The sequence below is a fragment of the Ranitomeya imitator genome, chromosome 2 (assembly GCF_032444005.1).
Source record: "Ranitomeya imitator isolate aRanImi1 chromosome 2, aRanImi1.pri, whole genome shotgun sequence".
In the NCBI taxonomy this organism is placed as follows: Eukaryota; Metazoa; Chordata; class Amphibia; order Anura; family Dendrobatidae; genus Ranitomeya; species Ranitomeya imitator.
Window position 1 is genome coordinate 221,341,467 of NC_091283.1, and position 24,095 is coordinate 221,365,561.

At 45.4% G+C, this 24,095-nt stretch overlaps 1 protein-coding gene across 1 annotated transcript in view; it reads left to right on the forward strand.

Annotated features, from left to right (window-relative positions):
* Window positions 1-1,327: 1,327 nt before the first annotated feature.
* LOC138662739 (rho GTPase-activating protein 20-like) overlaps window positions 1,328-24,095 on the forward strand; it is a 160,471-nt gene continuing 137,703 nt past the window's right edge. Inside the window, exon 1 of the mRNA XM_069748634.1 lies at window positions 1,328-1,614. Within this exon, the coding sequence (XP_069604735.1) occupies window positions 1,546-1,614 (69 nt within the window). The 5' untranslated portion in view covers window positions 1,328-1,545. The remainder of the gene's footprint in view (window positions 1,615-24,095) is intronic.

Below are 24,095 nucleotides of genomic sequence, written 5' to 3' on the forward strand. Positions count from 1 at the left end.
ACCGCGATAAATCCGCAGGAAAAACCGCAGCGGTTTTGCACTGCGGTTTTTCCAAATCCGCTGCAGAAAAATCCGCAGTCCTCCAGAATACGTGTGCACATACCCTAATTTTGCGGATTTTCTGCGTTTTTCCCGCTATTCTATGCATTTGGGAAAAAACCACTCCAAAAAACGCGTCAAAAACACGGTAAAATCGTGGTAAAAATGCATTCGGATTTCTGTCAGAAATGTCCGTTTTTTTGTCAGGAAAATTTCTGCAAGAAATCCTGACGTGTGCACATACCCTGAGGAGATCTTAAGCTAGGTTCAGATTGCGTTAGTGCAATCCGTTTAGCGCCTAGCGCTAGCAGATTGCGCTAACGCAATGTTTTGTAAAGGGGTCGCGTTAAACATCCCCGCTCTCGCAGAACGGACCTCGGGCGCGCCACAAAACACCGGCCCATTGCTAGCGCGTGCCGAAAATGGCACGCGCTAGTGATGCGCGTCCCCATTGCTGTGAATGGGCGCGCTAACTGACGCGTTGCACGGCGTTAATTTCGCCGTGCAACGCTGTCCGTTAGCGCAGTCCCATTAACGCAATGGGAACCTAGCCTAACTTTGCTAGTGGCACTGTGGAGGCGTTGTAATTTGCTTGAGGCACTGTGAGGATATTGCTGGAGGCACTGTGGGGACATCTTTCTTTGCTGGAGGCACTGTGGGGACATCGTACTTTGCTGGAGGCACTGTGGGGACATCTTTCTTTGCTGGAGGCACTGTGGGGACATCTTTCTTTGCTGGAGGCACTGTGGGGACATCTTTCTTTGCTGGAGGCACTGTGGGGACATCGTACTTTGCTGGAGGCACTGTGGGGACATCTTTCTTTGCTGGAGGCACTGTGGGGACATCATACTTTGCTGGAGGCACTGTGGGGACATCTTTCTTTGCTGGAGGCACTGTGGGGACATCATACTTTGCTGGAGGCACTGTGGGGACATCTTTCTTTGCTGGAGGCACTGTGGGGACATCTTTCTTTGCTGGAGGCACTGTGGGGACATCTTTCTTTGCTGGAGGCACTGTGGGGACATCTTTCTTTGCTGGAGGCACTGTGCGGACATCTTACTGTATGTGTGGGGTGAAACTGTTGATAGTTACTATACTCAGTGTGTGGGTAGGAGGAAAATGTGTATCACTTACTTTAATACAGACACAATTACTGTGTATGTGTCACATTACATGTCATTGTCCTGGTTTATGATGGAAGCTACAACTCCACCTAATATATATAGACGTGCATCCGTAGCTCTGCCCCCAGCCTGGGTGCTCAGCTCCTTCCTCCAGGGTCGGGGCCATTGCTGCTGAGGCTTCAGGCTGAGGAGGAGGTCGGTTCCCATGGAGGTCGGCTCCTATGAATCTCCTTATTTAGTCAGCCTGTGAGGCGGCGCCGGGCTCTGCATTCCCACCGCTCACACATCACAGCATGGGACTCCATCTCCGCCCTGACACAATCCCAAATCTTCAGTGACAGGCTCAGCATGGCGGTGTGAGGTGCGCCTGGAGGCCGGCAGGATGACAATGACCCCTCAGCAGAAGACGCCCAGCAAGGACCTCGGGTGGTGGCTCCAGGAGGGCGGCAAGGTGGGCACTGTCATTCCTTACAATTGGGCTGATACTTCTAGTTCACACCACAGTGTATGGAGGCTGCTCCTGACAACCCTGCTGCTATCAGTTCTGCTAGTTACCAGCTGTTTGTACATAGAATATTATCTGCATAGTATATCTCATAAATCATCACATGGCGTCCTGGGCAGAGTATTGTGCACCTGACTTTACCTGTCAGGGTTGTCAGCTGTGCTGGATGTTCTTTATAATCTGCACACATAGGGAACCTTGTATCCCATGTGATGTGTCTGTGCCTTTATAAAAGCTTCTGCACATTCACACGACTGTATAAATCAGACAAGTGCTATCTGTGGTTTTGACGGAAAGTTCTCATACCCATGATATATTATAGGTCTGTGCACATCTCCGATTATTCTATAGGGCATGCGTGATTTGCCTCTGAGAATGGGATGACACTTGCCCCTTTATGTCTATGGGTCCGGGGGAAAAATGGGACTGCACTCGGATGACATCTGAGTGCGGCGCAATTTACACATACTGACAGAATGGAGAAGATGGAGAGACTTTTTTTCTCTCTACCTCCGAGAAAAACGGATCACACTCTGATGAAACCCTCATTAAACTCTGATCAAACTCTGATGAGGGTGATTAGCTTCATCGGACCAACTTAGGTGGAGAGAACATGGCGGTGTGACCCTGGCGCCTCTCTCAGCATTTCACAGGTTACACGGTAACGCCAACGTCTGTGCCTGGTGCTGCTGCGATTATTAGAGCTGGGATCCTTGTAAACAGTGGGTAGATCACAGATCAGTCGGAATCACACTGAACTCTGACAAGTGAGTGTTGTGCAGGTCACATTGTTGCACCACAGGGAATCATTAGATACAATGGCGCGTCAGTCATGACATAAATGCTGTTAGTTTAGTCCTATAAGTTTTTCTGCGCTCTAAAAATTCTTTATCATTTATTATTATTTCCCAATGTATCTGTGATAACAGGTTGTCAGTCTGTGATTTTTTTTATATATATAAGTTGTCAGGAAAAAAAAAAGGAAAATATTATAACCATACGATATTTCTCATCAGATACGGCACAAGTTGCCATTACCTGTGTCAGTGCGCACGAACGCCTACAATCTGGCCATTAAAAAAAACAATCTTGGTCAAACAGAGACGGACATTTCACAGCAAAGAGGAATATACATTCACTTTATACAAGAGCTTTCCTTTACCAGTAACATTTCTTTGCCATAGAAAAGTACAATAATCTTAAACAATACAAGTCATAACTGGTACAGGAGGAGAGAGGACCCTGCCCGCGAGGGCTCACAATCTAAATGAAAAAAGTCTGATTATCCGATAGAAATGTCAGACATGCTGCTCTGTATACATGCTGCTCTGTATATGTGCTTCCCTCAATACGTGCTGCGCTGAGTACGTGCTGCGCTCCTTACATGCTGTGCTCCATACATGCTGCGCTGAGTACGTGCTGCGCTCCATATGTGCTGCCCTCAATACGTGCTGTGCTGAATGCGTGCTGCGCTCCATACATGCTTCTCTGAATATGTGCTGTGCTCTATACGTGCTGCTCTCCATATATGCTGAGCTAAATACATGCTGCGCTGAATACTTGCTGTGCGCCATACATGCTGCGCTGCATACGTGCTGTGCTCCATACATGCTGCACTTCATACGTGCTGTGCTCCATACATGCTGCGCTCCATACATGCTGCGCTTCATACGTGCTGTGCTCCATACATGCTGCGCTCCATGCATGCTGCGCTTCATACGTGCTGTGCTCCATACGTGCTGTGCTCCATACAAGCTGCGCTCCATACATGCTGCGCTCCATACATGCTATGCTCCATACATGCTTCGCTCCATACATGCTGCGCTCCATATGTGCTGTGCTCCATAGTACTGCCCTGAATACGTGCCGCCCTGAATACGTGCCGCCCTGAATACGTGCCGCCCTGAATACGTGCCACACTGAATACGTGCTGCCCTGAATACCTGCTGTCCTGAATGTGCTGCGCTAAATACGTGCTGCGCTCCATACGTGCTGCCCTGAATACGTGCTGCGCTCCATACATGCTGCCCTGAATACGTGCTGCGCTGAATACATGCTGCCCTGAATACGTGCTGCGCTAAATACGCGCTGCGCTCCATATGTGCTGCCCTGAATACGTGCTGTGCTGAATATGTGCTGCGCTGAATACGTGCTGCGCTAAATACGTGCTGCGCTCCATACGTGCTGCCCTGAATACGTGCTGCGCTGAATACATGCTGCCCTGAATACGTGCTGCCCTGAATACGTGCTGCGCTCCATACCTGCTGCGATCCATGCGTGCTGCCCTGAATACGTGCTGCAATGAATACGTGCTGCGCTGAATACGTGCTGCGATCCATGCGTGCTGCCTTGAATACGTGCTGCGCTCCATACGTGCTGCCCTGATTACATGCTGCTCTGAATACGTGCTGCCCTGATTACATGCTGCACTGAATACGTGCTGCTCTGAATACGTGCGGCGCTCCGTTCATGCTGCGCTGATTACGTGCTGCGCTGAATACGTGCTGCCCTGAATACGTGCTGCGCTCCATACGTGCTGCCCTGAATACGTGCTGCGCTGACTACGTGCTGCCCTGAATACGTGCTGCGCTGACTACTTGCTGCACTGAATACGTGCTGCGCTCCATACGTGCTGCCCTGAATACGTGCTGCCCTGAATACGTGCTGCCCTGAATACGTGCTGCGCTGAATACGTGCTGCGCTGAATACTTGCCGCCCTGAATATGTGCTGCGCTGAATATGTGCTGCCCTGAATACGTGCTACCCTGAATATGTGCTGCGCTGAATACGTGCTGCCCTGAATACGTGCCGCCCTGAATACGTGCCGCCCTGAATACGTGCCGCCCTGAATACGTGCCGCCCTGAATACGTGCTGCGCTGAATATGTGCTGCCCTGAATACGTGCCGCCCTGAATACGTGCCGCCCTGAATATGTGCTGCGCTGAATATGTGCTGCGCTGAATACGTGCTGCCTGAATATGTGCTGGTAGTTTCAAAAAACTGACCGTCACATCCAAACATAGACTAAGTGTGAACAGGTGCTGAACCTAGAGTCACCAACTCGTATACAGTCAAATAAATAAGGCAGCACACTGCAGCGCTAAAACATGCAAACATAAAACATGAAAATTGAACTGCATTACTGCACTAAAAATATGAAAAAATGAGAGCGTTTAGAGCATAAATTGGCCAATTCATGTGTACTAGTCTATGTTTGGATGTGACGGTCAGTTTTTTTTTGATTTGTATTCATTAGCCTTCTGACTGAGCACTTTTCCACCTCTTAGCCACAGGTGTTTTAATTACAGCAGGTCCAATACCCCTCCACAGAGAGAGAGAAATTTAGTCTCAGAAGAGGTTTCACAGGTACCCTGTTGTGAATTCTGTTGTCGGGCTCCCTCCTGTGGTCATGAATGGTACTTCGGCTGGTTCTGTCCATCGACTTCCTCTGGTGGGTGTTTCTGAGTTTCCTTCCTCAGGTGACGAGGTTAATTCGTTAGCTGGCTGCTCTATTTAACTCCACTTAGATCTTTGCTCCATGCCACCTGTCAGTGTTCCAGTATTGGTCTGGTTCACTCCTGGATCGTTCTTGTGACCTGTCTTCCCAGCAGAAGCTAAGTTCCAGCTTGTATTTCTTTGGTTTGCTATTTTTCTGTCCAGCTCGCTATTTTTATTGTTGTCTTGCTTGCTGGAAGCTCTGGGACGCAGAGGGAGCGCCTCCGCACCGTGAGTCGGTGCGGAGGGTCTTTTTTGCGCCCTCTGCGTGGTCTTTTTGTAGGTTTTTGTGCTGACCGCAAAGTAACCTTTCCTATCCTCGGTCTGTTCAGTAAGTCGGGCCTCACTTTGCTAAATCTATTTCATCTCTGTGTTTGTATTTTCATCTTTACTCACAGTCATTATATGTGGGGGGCTGCCTTTTCCTTTGGGGAATTTCTCTGAGGCAAGGTAGGCTTTATTTTTCTATCTTCAGGGCTAGCTAGTTTCTTAGGCTGTGCCGAGTTGCATAGGGAGCGTTAGGCGCAATCCACGGCTATTTCTAGTGTGTTTGATAGGATTAGGGATTGCGGTCAGCAGAGTTCCCACGTCCCAGAGCTTGTCCTTTATTATCAGTAACTATCAGGTCATTCCGTGTGCTCTTAACCACCAGGTCCATTATTGTCCTGACCACCAGGTCATAACAGTACCCATTCAAATGAAGACGTTTATTCTCAGCGAGGGAAGGAAAGTGTAGCACCTGGTATACAAGAGATGCCCTAATGTGGCTACCAGGTACACATGAATTGGCCAATTTATGCGCTAAATGCACTCATTTTTTCATATTTCTAGTGCAGTAATGCAGTTCAATTTTCATGTTTGTATGTTTTAGCGCCGCAGTGTGCTGCCTTATTTATTTGACTGTATATGACTTGGTGACTCTAGGTTCAGCACCTGTTCACACTTAGTCTATGTTTGGATGTGACGGTCAGTTTTTTTAAATTTGTAATGCTGATAGTGTGATGGCAGCCTTACTGTCGCACTACAAGAGTAATTAGATAACAGTAGGACAATGCACTTACCTACAAACTTAGCGTAGATGATCCCTGCTGTCCTAACGCACGTTTCGTGCTGCGCTCCATACATGCTGCGCTGAATACGTGCTGCGCTCCATACGTGCTGTGCTGTATACGTGCTGCGCTCCATACGTGCTGTGCTGAATAAGTGCTGCGCTCCATGCATGCTGCGCTGAGTATGTGCTGCGCTGAGTATGTGCTGCGCTGAATACGTTCTGCGCTGATTCTGGCCACTAACCCATAACTCTGCCCATTTGTGTTGTGTATGGAAGAGAAAGTCGCTATCAGTAACATTTTGTCACTTGCTGGATTAGTTACTGGGTTTTTGGAGTGAAGTACAACATTTCTGGGGAATGATAACATGAGGAATCCAGAGAGGCCGGCCAGACATGACAGGGTTAACGTGGGAAATCGTGAGCTATCTGGAGTTTCTTGTTTTTGAGCTGGGGCGGTGAGGAATGGGTAAATATTAAGAGCGGGAAGAGGAATGCTTAAAGGGAAGCTTGCCTTGCGCAGGCGTGTACTACGGAGGACAGAGAATGAACTTCAATCCAATATTGCAGCCAGCGGGTAAGGAAAGGGTGAATCAAACGCCCGAAAACTCCGCCCATATGACCGAAAACCGGTCCCGCCAAATTCAGTTGACAGGTTCCCTTTAAGTGTGAATTCGTGAAGGAGGTGGGGTCGTTTTAGGCAATGAGGGGGAGGGACAGTATAAGGCCGGCACTCTCCTCACAGCGTCAACCATTTTAAGCACCCACCTGAAGAGTTAAGGAAGCTCCCACCCAGCCTCCCCTTTTTTATATGAGGAGTAAGTGTTGGCGGTGCGTTAAGGTCGTTTTTCAATGCTGGGAATGTGAAAAGCTATTGTCAGTGGTGGTATTGTTGTGGCGAGTATGTCAATTTGTCATGGCAGCTCGGCGGGGGGGGAGGCCCTCGAAGTCGGTGGAAGTGGAAAATGGAGGATTAATGGGGGGGGGGATCTTGAGAGGTTCTGGACTCCCCCTGGGTGAATTGAAGTAGGCGGGGTGTGGATATCCCGTTGGAGTGGTATTCAAGGGACACTTGGATGGGTCTTTTGGTTTGACCAGGTTGGTTGTTAGCTATCCTTGAGCTGGTGCATAGCGGCTGGGGGTAAGACTTAGCCTGGGTGGCCAAAAAGTGGGATGTGTGAAGTTTATAATTTCGGGCTTCAAGGACCACCCTCCTTTATTGGTCGTTTATTGTTAAAAATTGTTATAATTTATGTTATTAAAAGGCTGCTGTGGCCATTTAAAATCCAATTAAGGCTTTGAGTGTTTTATTCGGGGTCGTTATATTATATAAGGTGGGTTGTGGTTGGGATTTTATTTTATTAAGGGTTAAGGAAGTTTTATCAATTGGGCTCACAGGAGTCACGTATACCCCTTTCGTCATGACAGTGTGTAATAGACACAATATTAGGATTTCTCCGTAATAGACACAATATTAGGATTTCTCCGACAGTTCTCCTGCGATGTGCTGGGGCCGCGTCTGATCTGTTTCTCTTCTGTTTATCTCAATGCTCCTTTGAATTTGACCAAACAATCAGAGCAGAATCCAAACAATGTGCATATTACGCGCTGCTGTGTCTCCGGCTGTTAGGGCTCATTCTCACCACCATATTTTCGGTCTGAGTGTTGACCATGAAAAAAACCGCCCCGCACTCCGACCAGTGTTAATCCATGGGGCAGTGCAGAAGAGCTATTGTTTTTTTCATTGACCGAATCTGCGCAGCGCTCTAGTTTCTTAAATAAATCAGATGAGACTCGGCCATTCAAGTCAATGGGCACGAAAAATAAAAATGATTTTTTTATACCGCCTTAGTTCCCACAATTAGTTGTCGGTGAGTTTTTGATGCTGTGTATTTTTGTCTTACCGCTCCATCAGAGTGGATGGATTATGACGATCTCACGCCTCGGGGCTTTTTGTTTTTATTACTCAGCATTAACTGACCGGCGGTGCGTGATTCACATCCACGACATGGTACTTTCTCTTGGGTGGACGCTGAGTTATACGTGTGGATTTCCCCCTAAAATTGTATTAGATGAAAAACATCGGCACGTAATATACACACACAGTTAGTTTCAGCTGCGGAAATGCGCTAACGACGCCTGTAATCCGCACGTAACTGCATCCATAACATTGTGTCACAGCCGAACTTCAGGAAGAATCAGATTTATTTCTAGATACAACATACCAAAAATAGGCAAAAACTAGATAAAAACGCAGTGAAGAAAAAACAAAAATAAACCTAATATACCTAATGGTAATCACAAATTCACCAAATACTCACTGTGACGGGTAAGGCTACTTTCACACTAGCGTCGGAATCTCCCCGTCGCAATGCGTCGGGGAGAGAATCCGACGCTAGCGTTTAACGCATTGCACAATGGAGGCAGCGGATGCATTTCTCCGGCGCATCCGCTGCCCCATTGTAAGGTGCGGGAGGTGGGGGCGGAGTTCCGGCCGCGCATGCGCGGTCGGAAAAAGCGGTCCGTCTGGAGCAAAAAATGTTACATGTAGCGTTTTTTGCTCCCGACAGTCCGCAGAAGCACGACGCATCCGTCGCACGACGGATGCGACGTGTGGCAATCCGTCGCAATGTGTCATCAATACAAGCTTATGGGGAAAAAACGCAACCTGCAAGCACTTTTGCAGGATGCATTTTTTCTGCAAAACGACGCATTGCGGCGGATTGCAGTTAACGCTAGTGTGAAAGTAGCCTAAAGCAGCCTAAAAAGTTTTGCCCAAAAGAAAAAAGACAAATACTCACTGTGACGGGTAAAGCAGCCTAAAAAGTTTGGCCCAAAAGAAAAAAAAAATGAAAAACCTCAACGTGCTTCATACAGAAGCTGCTCCAATATAAATGTGCGTCGGTCCATACTGCCGACCAACAGAGAACAACATCCAAGGAAACAAAAAATAATACCGATTTTATTTATCTTTTGTACCGATCCTTTTCCTTATATAAAAAGTTTCGTATTTGGCCCAGAAATCCCTATAAATATACATTTATTAATGCGATGCTTTCCTTAGTATATCACTTGGGACTGTGGTGGTGACGAGGGAGCAGGCAGAGTTCGGGTTTTGGATAGAATTTTTCCTTTGGAACGTTAGTCTGTCGTTACAGAATGAACGGATTTTCTATGCAATGAACTTGGTTGAATTTTAATTTTGAGACTTTTTATTCCAGTTATATTAAACGTCCTATAGTAAAACCTTAGTGATATTACTGAAGGCCGTGGACACTTCTCATCTCACTTCCGGCCATTCTTCTACTTCCAGCTGCAGACTTATTATTAGTCCTTCCACATCTACACTGGGAATATTCCACATGATCCAAAAATATCCAGAATGAAATGTTTTGAGGCTGGAGACTTTGCTGGAGCAGCCGGATTTCCAGATCATATTTAGCCGGACCGATGAATTTCGATGATGGTTCCTCGCTGCCGATGGTCTTGTTTCCTCAGTACTCGATCTTCATGTGTTCTCCGTACCTTACACTTATGATACATGAGTCACTTTATTACGATATTCTGCTTTCACAAATCCTGGGAAAAAAAGATTGATAGATTTATAACTAAAAGAGGAATAATTCCAGATGATGAAGCTATCCTAGACATATTATTCAGAACTTGCTCTTCCTAACATGAATCCACTTGGTCAGATAGACAGACATAGACAATGTGACTGTCCGCCTGCAAATTTCATATATTGATTGGGCGAGACTCGAGAACTTTAGTCCTGTCACCAAATATGTTGTCAACTTATAAGTTGTCCACAGCTATATGCTAAAAAATATAAAAAATAATGCTTCTTATGTTTATTACGGTTACTGCCTAAAATGTACTGGGGATCAGTGTGTAGCAATATATACAGTATATAATCATGACAGTACATGCAAATCCGTATACAGCTCGAATCGGAATTAGAGCAAAAAGAAAAGCAACAAATGGCTGTAATGCCTGCTGCAGTGCAGTAGCACACAACCTCCACCAGGGGGTGCGGGTTAAGGAAAACAGGTACACTCAGAGTGAAATCACAGAGCAGCAGGCAGGAGCCACTAGGTGGCGAAAGAGTAGTCAGAGAAAGCCGGTTCAGCAACAGAGAGGGAATGAAGTACCAGAGGTCACAGCAATACATGTGGTCAGAAACAAGCCAAAGAAGTCAGAGCCGAACGGGAGCAGAAAAGCCAGAGACACAAGACAGTCAAACAGGTCAGAGAACAAGCCGAGTCAAATACCAAGGGTTCACAATACGGAGAGCGAGTACTACAATGAGCGAAGTCACAGGGGAACATCGGAACGAGACCTAGGTAAACGGGCAGAGGATAAATCCGGGTAGAACGGGGTCAGCTGCACAAGCCAGAGACAGGAACTATAACTGACTCTGCCAGCAGGTAACAGCAGACTGAAATAGCCAGACAGATCCCAAAACGTGAGCAAGGAAGATTAACCCCTGCATGACCATCCCAGGGAGAGAATAATCAGAGACAAACCCCGGACTGGATCATGACAATCACCGACCAAATAAAAACATGTACAGTACAGACCAAAAGTTTGGACACACCTTCTCATTTAAAGATTTTTCTGTATTTTCATGACTATGAAAATTGTACATTCACACTAAAGGCATCAAAACTATGAATTAACACATGTGGAATTATGTACTTAACAAAAAAGTGTGAAACAACTGAAAATATGTGTTATATTCTAGGTTCTTCAAAGTAGCCACCTTTTGCTTTGATGACTGCTTTGCGCACTCTTGGCATTCTCTTGATGAGCTTCAAGAGGTAGTCACCGGGAATGGTTGTCACTTCACAGGTGTGCCCTGTCAGGTTTAATAAGTGGGATTTCTTGCCTTATAAATGGGGTTGGGACCATCAGTTGTGTTGTGCAGAAGTCTGGTGGATACACAGCTGATAGTTTTGCTGAATAGATTGTTAGAATTTGTATTATGGCAAGAAAAAGCAGCTAAGTAAAGAAAAACGAGTGGCCATCATTACTTTAAGAAATGAAGGTCAGTCAGTCCGAAAAATTGGGAAAACTTTGAAAGTGTCCCCAAGTGCAGTAGCAAAAACCATCAAGCGCTACAAAGAAGCTGGCTCACATGAGGACCGCCCCAGGAAAGGAAGACCAAGAGTCACCTCTGCTTCTGAGGATATGTTTATCCGAGTCACCGGCCTCAGAAATCGCAGGTTATCAGCAGCTCAGACTAGAGACCAGGTCAATGCCACACAGAGTTCTAGCAGCAGACACATCTCTACAACAACTGTTAAGAGGAGACTTTGTGCAGCAGGACTTCATGGTAAAATAGCTGCTAGGAAACCACTGCTAAGGACAGGCAACAAGCAGAAGAGACTTGTTTGGGCTAAAGAACACAAGGAATGGACATTAGACCAGTGGAAATCTGTGCTTTGGTCTGATGAGTCCAAATTTGAGATCTTTGGTTCCAACCACCATGTCTTTGTGCGACGCAGAAAAGGTGAACGGATGGACTCTACATGCCTGGTTCCCACCATGAAGCATGGAGGAGGAGGTGTGATGGTTTGGGGGTGATTTGCTGGTGACACTGTTGGGGATTTATTCAAAATTGAAGGCATACTGACTCAGCATGGCTACCACAGCATCTTGCAGCGGCATGCTATTCCATCCAGTTTGCATTTAGCTGGACCATCATTTATTTATCAACAGGACAATGATCCCAAACACACCTCCAGGCTGTGTAAGGGCTATTTGACCAAGAAGGAGAGTGATGGGGTGCTATGCCAGATCAGCTGGCCTCCACAGTCACCAGACCTGAACCCAATCGAGATGGTTTGGGGTGAGCTGGACCGCAGAGTAAAGGCAAAAGGGCCAACAAGTGCTAAGCATCTCTGGGAACTCCTTCAAGATTGTTGGAAGACCATTCCCGGTGACTACCTCTTGAAGCTCATCAAGAGAATGCCAAGAGTGTGCAAAGCAGTCATCAAAGCAAAAGGTGGCTACTTTGAAGAACCTAGAATATAAGACATATTTTCAGTTGTTTCACACTTTTTTGTTAAGTATATAATTCTACATGCGTTAATTCATAGTTTTGATGCCTTCAGTGTGAATTTACAGCTTTTATAGTCATGAAAATACAGAAAAATCTTTAAATGAGAAGGTGTGTCCAAACTTTTGGTCTGTACTATATATCCTTTATTACTTAAAGATAAAATGGAATTAAAGGGACACGATAGGCATGGCCACCATGGGCAACATGAAAGTAGAAAATAAGGTTGGGAAATACCCCAGGCATTAGGAATACATAGGCGTTCCATAGAGCAGGGAAATGTTCCCATCATTAGTGTTTGCAGCTCACTGATGTGCCTCGCTCATTGTTACCCCAGTAGGGGACAGGATATATGAGCTGTAGTACATAGCGCTCATTGAGAAGACTATTGTAACCGAGTCATGAATAGTAATTAGTCATCAATATATACACCGGTAGTGTCAAGATGTAGAGATATGAAACGGCATAAGTCTACAGAGAATGGTAGATAACTCAGCAGCCAAAGAAGAAAAACACAGTAAAAAAAATGGTTATCAAGGGATAAAGCCATATTGCATATAATACACATACCCATCCATATACTCTAATCAAAATAATTCCAACCCCCATTGCAAATGTCTGCTGTTTGTAATACACCAATCAAACAAGAACAATGTAAATCATCACCAGTTGATTCCTGGTGGGCACTTGGCAGCCCAGTCTGACACTGGATGTGTCCCATTAAAATGCTTCTCAAAAGGATTCCCTTTTAGCATGTATTTGTTCATTAATAGTCTAGTGTATATTTTTTACTATTTCCACTCTGTGCAGCACAATATCTTGCGAATCAAGTATCACATGTCAGAAATTTCTATAATTGCAGATTCAATAAGTCATGAAAGGATTGGACTGGCCCACAGGAAAACAGGTGAATCCTCCGGTGGGCCCCTTACCACTCTATAAGTGCTGTAGTTGGTACAATATAATTATGTACAATGGAAACATCATTCATTTAACAAATTATCCAGTGTATTATATAGAAGCATAGATACTTGTGTGAATGAGGGCAATTATATATTTGCATGTAGCTGAACAGTGATCCCTGAGAGACTCCCCAGTCTAACACTGGGTCATGGTGGATGTTTCTTTGATAAAAATTTTAATAAGAAAGAATTAGAACTTGAAGACTTTTCTCGACTCATTTTCCTCCAGTTGTAAAGTCAGAAACTTGATAAATAAGTACACGGGCCAAGTGCCACTGAAGTGCGTGAGTAATGTTTCCGAATAGTGCCAGGAATGCTGCGTTACTAACACACAGGATCAGTCTCACAAGGTGATGCTCATAAGTGGTAAGGCATCGGCGGCCTGTAGTAATGAAGTCCAGATGCCGGGAGCTCTGTTTATTTAATGGAGAAGTCTCAGTGCCAAGCCGCTAACAATTGTATTACATGACGGTAATCAATGGCTCGCGATAAGAAAGACCGAATGACAGCCAACATAAATTATACCATTACCAGAAGCCACAGTCCTCGGATATTGGCAGCAGGCTACGTGCCATCGTGTGGTCGGGAGTCAGGATCTACGGTTCACCGTCCTCCACAAGCCCCTTGGAATTAGTGGCCATGTATGGACAAACTTGGGAGTTGTTTTTCAGCCTTCTTGGGATCAGAAGCGCCGAGTTGTGTGGTTACATTTTATCCATCTAATTTCACATTTATCTTCAGGCTCCTCAAGCAAATCCAGCAGTGCCCAATCCCACCATATATAAAGCTCTGCTGGCATCTGCGCTCTTCGTTTTCCTACTTCTGCGCCTTCTTCTAGAGCAAGGAAATAGACAGCAGTGCCAAAAACCATCTGAATGCCCATAATGGGGTCCATTTGGATTCTGCCAGTCGCGCAACGTACAGCACTATTTTAGCTGACATTGACAGTATCTGTGATAGAAAGGCAAGGAATATATTTAATAAAGGGAGCCCCGTGTATGAGAGCAGCATAAAGTAGTGACCGATATGCACTGATTTCTCACGTACTTGTTTTATTTCTTAGTTTTCATGAAATTGCTGTTTAATTATATCCCCCCCAAAAAACCTTTTGAGGTATGAAAATTCAGACTTTCCGGTCCAATGGGTAGAGATGGGGAAACCCGTGGATGTTCAGGTCCTGCAAGTTCAGCCGAACATTTAAAAAAAGTTCAGTTTGGGTACCCGAATTCGAACCCGGACCCCATTCAAATGACTGGGGGGGCTGAATATCCGGTGTTTCCCACGCTGTCATCTATGATGACCAGTAAAGGCTAAGCAAACAGCCGTGAGCTGATATTAATAGCCTGGGAACCTTTATGGCTGTTGGCCTGTTCCCAAAATATTAACATCAGCCTCCAGCTGGCGACTTTCCCCCTACTGGTTATGAAAATTACGGGAGACTCTGCACCATTATTTTTTCAATTATTTTTTTTATTTATTAACAAGTACAGAAAAGTACACACCCAAGGTAACCTTAGTTCACAGCCTCCAGTTGTTCCAGCAGCTGGAAACTCCGGTAACTTTAAAATGTTCCTCAAAGTGTCCCATGAGGTATATGGGCCTTGCAGCTGCCGGAATACCCGGGTGGCTGTGAATTCTGGTAACCTTACCTAAGCTCATAGCCACCCGGTCTCACGGTAGGTCGATTGCTGGACTGATGAATGCCTGAGTGACAGACTCATAGTTGTTCATCAGTCCAGCACTGGCAAGTGGAAAGCAAGGGAAACAGCTGCTACGAGCTCAGGTGACCTTACTGGTACTTGTTAATAAATTTAAAAAAGAAACGAAAAAATCAGCGTGGGGTCCCCCTTAATTTTCGTAAACAGCAGAAGGAAAGCCGCTGTCTGGGGGCTGATGTTAATATTCTGGGAACGGGCAGGTTCCCAGGCTCTTAATATCAGCTCACACATGTTTACTTAGCCTTTTTTGGTTATTATGGTTATTATAAGTTCAGAAAAAAATCACTGCACACATACAAGAAAAATAATGCTTCAGGTGAGTATTTATTTGATGCTGATAGGTGAAGTGACAATTTAAAGATGTTTTGGCCAATTAATGGCCTTTATCATATAGTCGCCTTTTCAAACAAGCATCATGGGAAAACCAGGTAAGGCGTGTCACCGCAATTAAATATGTCATAGAGCATATTAAGCCAATGTGAAGTCAATGCCCAGTGTAAGCAATGGGTTCAGGTTAAGAGTGCCTGCATCCTCCACTGCGACACCTGATTCAAGCCCGTATTCCCTGGAGACCGGCTCCTCCTGAACCCATTGCTTACACTGGGCATTGACTCCACCCGGGCTTTCATTGCGGTGACACGCCTTACCTGGTTTTCCCATGATGCTTGTTTGAAAAGGCGACTATATGATATGTCGGGGCCCCACTATAACCAGTAACCAGCAAAGGCTAAACAGACAGATGCAGGGTGATATTAAAAGACAAGAGGAGGCAGCGACACTCATCGGACCAGACAGCCCAGTAGATAAGTACAAGGTCTTTTCTTTCCTTGATTTGAAGTGATATGTGCTGCATTCTATAATGCTGTCACATGGGGCTGAAAGGTGGTGCCTGTAGGTTACATAGGAAAAATTGGTGACAGGTTCCCTTTAACCTTTCTTTTGTAGGATGATTTATGTGCTTTAGATTGTCGTATGGCTGCGTGATCCTTGTTCTTTTGAGAGACAGTTCATGGACAGACGTCCTGACACTTTCCTTTAGAATTTACTTTTATAATTCAGAATTAATTGTTCCCTCAATGATGGCAGCCGTTCTGGCCCAAATGCAGCAAAACAGACCAAACCATGATACCACCACCATCTTGTTTCACAGATGATATAACGTTTTTATGCTATTATGCAGCGTTTCATTTAACCCCTTAGTGACAGAGCCAATTTGGTACTTAATGACCAGGCCAATTTTTACAATTCTGACCACTGTCACTTTATGAGGTTATAACTCTGGAACGCTTCAACGGATCCCGCTGATTCTGAGATTGTTTTTTACCCTTCGCCACGACAGCACCCCACATGAGAGAGAGGGATCCGCCCATAGGAACAGGAAACCTACAGAATAAAAGGAGGCGGTCCCCTCTCCTCCTCAGTTTAGGTTTCCTGTTCCTACAGGGACCCGGCTTACCTACAGATGAAGAGGATCCCTGGGCCATGCACCCGCCTGCGCCGGTTTCTGTGGGAACGGCAGGGGCTGCGGTACCAGAAGCAGCGGCGGGGGAGCCCCTGCTTGCAGCCTCCCCCCTCGTCTGGCCAAACATCCACGGTCCGGCGACCGGTCACCGTAGGTCCGGCCGGCACTGTGAGGACGCGCGCGCTGCAGCGGCCGGCTTAATAGCCTCCGGCGGCCGCATGGTGAGTGAGAGCGGCGCGTCTAACCCGGAAGTCGCGGGAGCACTTCCGGGTTGGTCCGGGGAGGCAGGAGAATGGGCGGCAGTTTTAAAAATGCAGCGCTAGCGTCGGGCCGGCGTGTGTGAAATGGCTTCACCGGCCGACGAAGCGCACCTGCCCGCAGTGCAACAGCGCTCTCCCAGCAGGGAGAGAAGCACGAGGAGCAGCACAAAGAGTGGTGGCCGACCTCCAGAGAAGAGTTCTACCACCAAACGAATTCCGCCTCCAGAACCGGTACCTGTCAGCTTCACTGGGTGAGTTTTTGAAAGAGTCTCTTCCTATATGCTGATATATGTTCCTCCTGTATCCTTCCTCTAGACTAAGAAAAGGACACACAAATCTAAGCATAAAGAGTGTGCTTTATGTACGCAGCCCCTCCCGGATGATTATGCCAAAAAACTGTGTGCAGAGTGTATCATGCAAACTCTACGGCAGGAAAATATCATGACTCCCTCAGATGTCAGAGCTATTATCCGAGAAGAGATGCAGGGTTTGGCGCAGACAAGTAGCGCCAGTACCCGTCAGCCTAGCAGGTCCCGGTCTCCGGTTAGTTCGGAGTCAGAGGGTGTATGTATTTCTTCAGACGAAGAGGGATCTCAGCCGAGCTCATCCGAGACTGAAGGGGGACTTTGTCTTCCCAACAGTAATGTGGACAATTTAATAAAATCTGTCAGGAGCACGATGGGGTGCCCAGATGGGAAAGAAAATAAATCAGCACAGGACATAATGTTTGCGGGGTTAGGACAGAGGAAACGTAGGTCCTTCCCCGTCATACAAACCATCAAAGATATTGTTAAAAAGGAGTGGGACAAGCAGAATAGAGGGTTTTTACCATCATCCTCTGAAAGGCGCTATCCCTTCAGCGATGAAGACCTAAACACCTGGTCAAAGGTGCCAAAAGTTGATGCTGCGGTAGCCTCCACAACCAAACAGTCGGTCCTACCAGTGGAGGATTCAGGGGTCCTGACAGACCCGCTGGACCGTAAAGCAGAAGCTTTACTAAAGAGGTCATGGGAAGTCAATACGGGGGCGTTCAGGCCCGCCATATCTAGTACCTGTACTGCAAGATCTCTACTAGTATGGACGGAGCAATTGGAGGAACAGATTAGAGGCAAAACTTCGAGGGAATCTATCCTGCTGAAATTGCCTCAAATTAAAGAAGCAGTAGCATTCCTAGCTGATGCCTCAGTGGACTCGCTACGTCTTGCAGCCAGGTCAGCCGGCCTAGTCAACACAGCCCGGCGTGCACTCTGGCTAAAGAATTGGAAGGGGGACGCACAAGCTAAAGCGAAACTTTGTGCGATTCCCTGTCAGGGTGAGTTCCTTTTTGGGAAGACGCTGGATGAACTCCTGAATAAAGCAGGTGAAAGGAAGAAAGGCTTCCCTAACCAGTATCTTCCATCCTACAGGAGAGCCTTCAGGAGACGCCCCTTTACTAGGAACAAGCCGCTTGAACAAAGAGAGCGATGGGAGTCGAAGGACCCAAAGCAAAAAGGTGCCTTTTTTAGCGGGTCCCATAATCCGAGACGTAAATACCGCTAACCAGGAAGTAGGCGGCAGATTAAAATTTTTTCTTCCCCAATGGGAACAGATAACATCCAGCAAGTGGATTCTGGACATTGTGCAATACGGCCTTAAATTAGAATTTGATCGAATCCCTTGGGATTCCTTCATAATAACATCTCCAAAAGGTCAGGACCAACAGAGGGCTCTAGAAATAGAGATCCTATCTCTTCTATCTAAGAAAGTCCTGATTGAAGTCCCCAGGATCAAAAAGGGAAAGGGTTCTACTCCCCTTTATTCCTGATTAATAAACCAGATGGTTCATTTAGAACCATCATAAATCTTAAAAAATTAAATTCTTTCCTGCGTAATCATACCTTCAAAATGGAATCCATTAGTTCTACCATAAAACTCTTATTCCCTAGGTGTGTCATGGCCGGAATAGACTTAAAGGACGCCTATTACCATCTTCCCATACATGCCGAACATCAGCAGTACCTAAGGGTAGCAGTCACCCTGGAGGGAAAGGTTCGTCACTTTCAGTATGTTGCAATGCCATTTGGGCTTTCTATGGCTCCCCGCGTCTTCACTAAGGTGATACTAGAAGTGATGGCTCATCTACGCCAACGAGATACCTTGATAATACCCTACCTAGATGACTTTCTAGTGGTAGGAAGCTCTGCACTTCAATGTAAAACTCGTTTATCTAATACGATCTCGTCCCTACAGGAGTTAGGTTGGATCGTCAACTTCGAAAAATCTCGGCTGAATCCAGAAACCGTTCAGACATTTCTAGGAATCCAGCTAGACTCCGTAAGTCAGAAATGCTTTCTTCCTCAGTCAAAGAGGTTGACTATACAATCAAAGGTATCAGACGCAATACGCAAACCCTACATGACACTAAGGAAGGCCATGTCCTTACTGGGGTCATTATCATCATGTATCCCTGCTGTACCTTGGGCACAATTCCATACCCGTCAATTGCAGTACGAAGTATTGTCGGCTCAGGGGAAAGACGGTTATCTAGAAAGTAGAATAACTCTTTCCAGTAATGTCTTAGAATCGCTATCCTGGTGGCTAGACATGGACCACCTATCACGGGGTGTGCCATGGATAATAGACCCGTCTAAAATAATTACCACCGACGCCAGCCCTATTGGGTGGGGAGCACATATGGAAGACAATCTGGCCCAAAATACTTGGGATCAGACAGAATTAATATGTTCCTCCAACTGGAAGGAGTTAAAAGCAATAGAATGTGCCTTATATCATTTTCTTCCGCAGATTCATGGAACAAATGTAAGAATTTACTCAGACAATTCCACCGCAGTGGCATACTTGAACCGTCAGGGTGGTACAAAGTCAGGAAGTCTGATGACCATAGCTGCAAACATCTTTCAGCTGGCAGAGGCTCATCTAACATCCTTAACAGCCCTGCACATCAAAGGTGTAGAGAACATCAGGGCAGACTACCTCAGCAGAAACGAGTTGCGTCAAGGAGAATGGACCTTAAACAAATCCATATTCAGAAGGATAACAGAAGCATGGGGGATACCACAAATCGACCTATTTGCCACAAGAGACAACCGGCAAGTACAAAGGTTCGCTTCCCTGAACACCAGGGATCACCCAGATATGTTGGACTCTCTCCACCATCCTTGGCGGTTCAGACTGGCATATGCCTTTCCTCCAATGTCTCTGATTCCTCTAGTGATCAGAAAGATCAGGAGGGAACAGGCAAGAGTAATCCTCATTGCACCATTCTGGCCGAAAAGACCATGGTTCTCTTGTCTCCAGACCATGTGCCTATGCGATCCTTGGATCCTCCCATCAGACAAGGAGCTGCTGTACCAAGGCCCCTTTTTCCACCCGCAAGTGAAAGGTCTTCACTTGACGGCGTGGAATTTGAGAGGCAACTATTAAGTTCCAGAGGGTTCTCAACAGAACTAGTAAACACCCTCTTATTGAGCAGGAAAAGATCTACCACCCTAATATATAGTAGGGTATGGAATAAATTTTTAGACTTCTACACGGTACCGTTCACTAAGCAAGTTCCACTCACACCTATCCTAGAGTTCTTGCAAAAAGGCCGAGAGTTAGGACTATCTGTAAATACCTTAAGAGTTCAGGTCTCGGCATTAGGAGCCCTATATGGATGCAATATAGCAGCTAATAGGTGGATCTCCAGATTCATAAAATCTTGTGAACGTAGTAAACCGGTCCATATTCCCCGTCTACCTCCGTGGGATTTAAATCTAGTATTAGAGGCCTTAACAAGCTCTCCATTTGAACCATTAGATTCAATATCTTTAAAAATCCTAACATATAAAGTAGCCTTACTAGTAGCCCTAACCTCAGCTAGACGGGTTAGTGACATCCAGGCCCTATCAGTAGACCCACCTTTCTTACTGATATTTCATGATCGGATAGTCCTGAAACCAGACCCCTCATACCTCCCTAAGGTAGCGTCCACCTACCACAGGTCACAAGAAATATTTCTCCCTTCCTTTTTTGATTCACCTGTAACTCCAGAACATCATAAGTTCCACACCTTAGATGTCAGAAGAGCCATCCTGACTTATATAGAAAGGTGTCAGACATGGAGGGAGAGTAGGGCTCTGTTTATCTCCTTTCAGGGCCACAAGAAAGGACATGGGGTCACGAGAGCTACCATATCTCGGTGGATCAGAGAGGCTATCTGCTTGGCCTATACGTCAAAAGGCGAGATTCCTCCAGTGGGTATAAAAGCGCACTCAACACGAGCCATGGCTTCCTCCTGGGCGGAACAAGCAGATGTACCGATCCATTTAATATGTAAGGCTGCAACTTGGTCTACACCTTCTACCTTCTACAACCATTATAGACTTGATCTGTCCACGTCTTCTGATCTGACCTTTGGTAGAGCTGTTCTTAATACAGTAATCCCACCCAAATAATGACTCTCTGAAAATCTCTCATGTGGGGTGCTGTCGTGGCGAAGGGTAAAAAGCCGGATTACGTACCGGTAATGCTCTTTTAATGAGTCCACGACAGCACCCATGTATTACCCTCCCTAAATTATGCACAGCTCTTTCCTTTAAGGTCACAAATAATGGTTGTATAGAGTTAAGAAATTTATGTGACTGAATAAGAATGAATACTAACACTTTTGCGGTTCCCCTTTTTATACTCTGTAACTAAACTGAGGAGGAGAGGGGACCGCCTCCTTTTATTCTGTAGGTTTCCTGTTCCTATGGGCGGATCCCTCTCTCTCATGTGGGGTGCTGTCGTGGACTCATTAAAAGAGCATTACCGGTACGTAATCCGGCTTTTTCGTGACATATTGTACTTCATGTTAGTGGTAACATTTCTTCGATATTACTTGCGATTATTTATGAAAAAAACGGAAACATGGCGAAAATTTTTAAAATTTTGCAATTTTCAAACTTTGTATTTTTATGCCCTTAAATCAGAGAGATATGTCGCGAAAAATAGTTAATAAATAACATTTCCCACATGTCTACTTTACATCAGCACAATTTTGGAAACAAAATTTTTTTTTGTTAGGGCGTTATAAGGGTTAAAAGTTGACCAGCAATTTCTCATTTTTACAACACCATTTTTTTTTAGGGACCACATCACATTTGAAGTCATTTTGAGGGGTCTATATGATAGAAAATAATGAAGTGTGACACCACTCTAAAAACTACACCCCTCAAGGTTCTCAAAACCACATTCAAGAAGTTTATTAACCCTTTACGTGCTTCACAGGAACTGAAACAATGTGGAAGGAAAAAAATGAACATTTAACTTTTTTTTGCAAACATCTTAATTCAGAACCATTTTTTTTATTTTCACAAGTGTAAAAACAAAAATGTAACCATAAGTTTTGTTATGCAATTTCTCCTGAATACGCCAATACCGCATATGTGGGGGTAAACCACTTTTTGGGCGCACCGCAGAACTTAGAAGTGAAGGAGCGCCGTTTGACTTTTTCAATGTAGAATTGGCTGGAATTGAGATCGGACGCCATGTCACGTTTAGAGAGCCCCTGATGTGCCTAAACAGTGGAAACCCCCCACAAGTGACACCATTTTGGAAACTAGACCCCTTAAGGAACTTATCTAGATGTGTGGTGAGCACTTTGAACCCCCAAGTGCTTCACAGAAGTTTATAACGTAGAGCCGTGAAAATAAATCGCTTTTGTTTACACAAAAATGATCTTTTCGCCCACAAATTCTTATTTTCACAAGGGTAACAGGAGAAATTAGACCACAAAAGTTGTTGTGCGATTTCTCCTGAATACGTCGATACCCCATATGTGAGGGTAAACCACTGTTTGGGCGCACCGCAGAGCTTGGAAGAGAAGGAGTGCCGTTTTACTTTTTCAATGTAGAATTGGCAGGAATTGAGATTGGACGCCATGTCGCGTTTGGAGAGCCCCTGATGTGCCTTAACAATGGAAACCCCCCACAAGTGACACCATTTTGGAAACTAGACCCCTTAAGGAACTTATCTAGATGTGTAAGTTTATAACGTAGAGCCGTGAAAAAAACAAATTGCATTTTTTCTACAAAAATGATCTTTTTGCCCACAAATTTTTATTTTCACAAGGGTAACTGGAGAAATTAGACCACAAAAGTTGTTGTGCGATTTCTCCTGAATACGTCGATACCCCATATGTGAGGGTAAACCACTGTTTGGGCGCACCGCAGAGCTTGGAAGAGAAAGAGTGCCGTTTTACTTTTTCAATGTAGAATTGGCTGGAATTGAGATCGGACACCATGTCGCGTTTGCAGAGCCCCTGATGTGCCTAAACAGTAGAAATCCCCCACAAGTGACCCCATTTTGGAAACTAGACCCCCCATGGAACTTATCTAGATGTGTGGTGAGAACCTTGAATGCCCAAGTACTTCACAGAAGTTTATAATGCAGAGCCGTGAAAATAAAAAATATTTTTTTTTTTCCACAAAAAAGATTTTTTAGCCCCCAAGTTTTTATTTTCACAAGGGTAACAAGAGAAATTGACTGCAATAGTTGTTGTCCAATTTATCCCGCTGATGTGCCATATGTGGGGGTAAACCACTGTTTGGGCGCACGGCAGAGCTCGGAAGGGAAGGAGCGCCTTTTTGGAATGCAGACTTTGATAGAATGGTCTGTGGGCATTATGTTGCGATTGCAGAGCCCCTGATGTACCTAAACTGTAGTAACCCCCCACAAGTGACCCCATTTTGGAAACTAGACCCCCCAAGGAACTTATATAGATGTGTGGTGAGAACTTTGAATGCCCAAGTGCTTCACAGAAGTTTAGAATGCAGAGTCGTGAAAATAAAAAATATTTTTTTTTTCACAAAAAAGATTTTGTAGCCCCCAAGTTTTTATTTTCACAAGGGTAACAAGAGAAATTGGACGCCAGAAGTTGTTGTCCAATTTATCCCGAGTACGCTGATGCCCCATATGTGGGGGTAACCCACTGTTTGGGCGCACGGCAGAGCTCAGAAGGGAGGGAGCACCATTTGACTTTTTGAGCGCAAAATTGGCTGTCGTGTTTGGAGACCCCCTGATGTACCTAAACAGTGGAAACCCCCCAATTCTAGCTCCAACCCTAACCCCAACACACCCCTAACCCTAATCCCAACCTGATCCATAATCCTAATCACTAACCCTAACCATAATCACAACCCTTACCCCAAAACAACCGTAATGTCAACACTAACCATAACCCTAATCAAAACCCTAAATCCAACACACCCCTAATCCTAATCTCAACCCTAACCTCAAACCTAACCCTAATCCCAATACACCCCTAATCACAACCCTAACCTTAACCCTAATCCCAAACCTAACCCTAATCCCAAGCGTAACCCTAATGCCAACCCTAACCCTAATACCAACCCTAATCCAAACCCTAACCCTAATCCCAGCTCTAACCCTAACTTTAG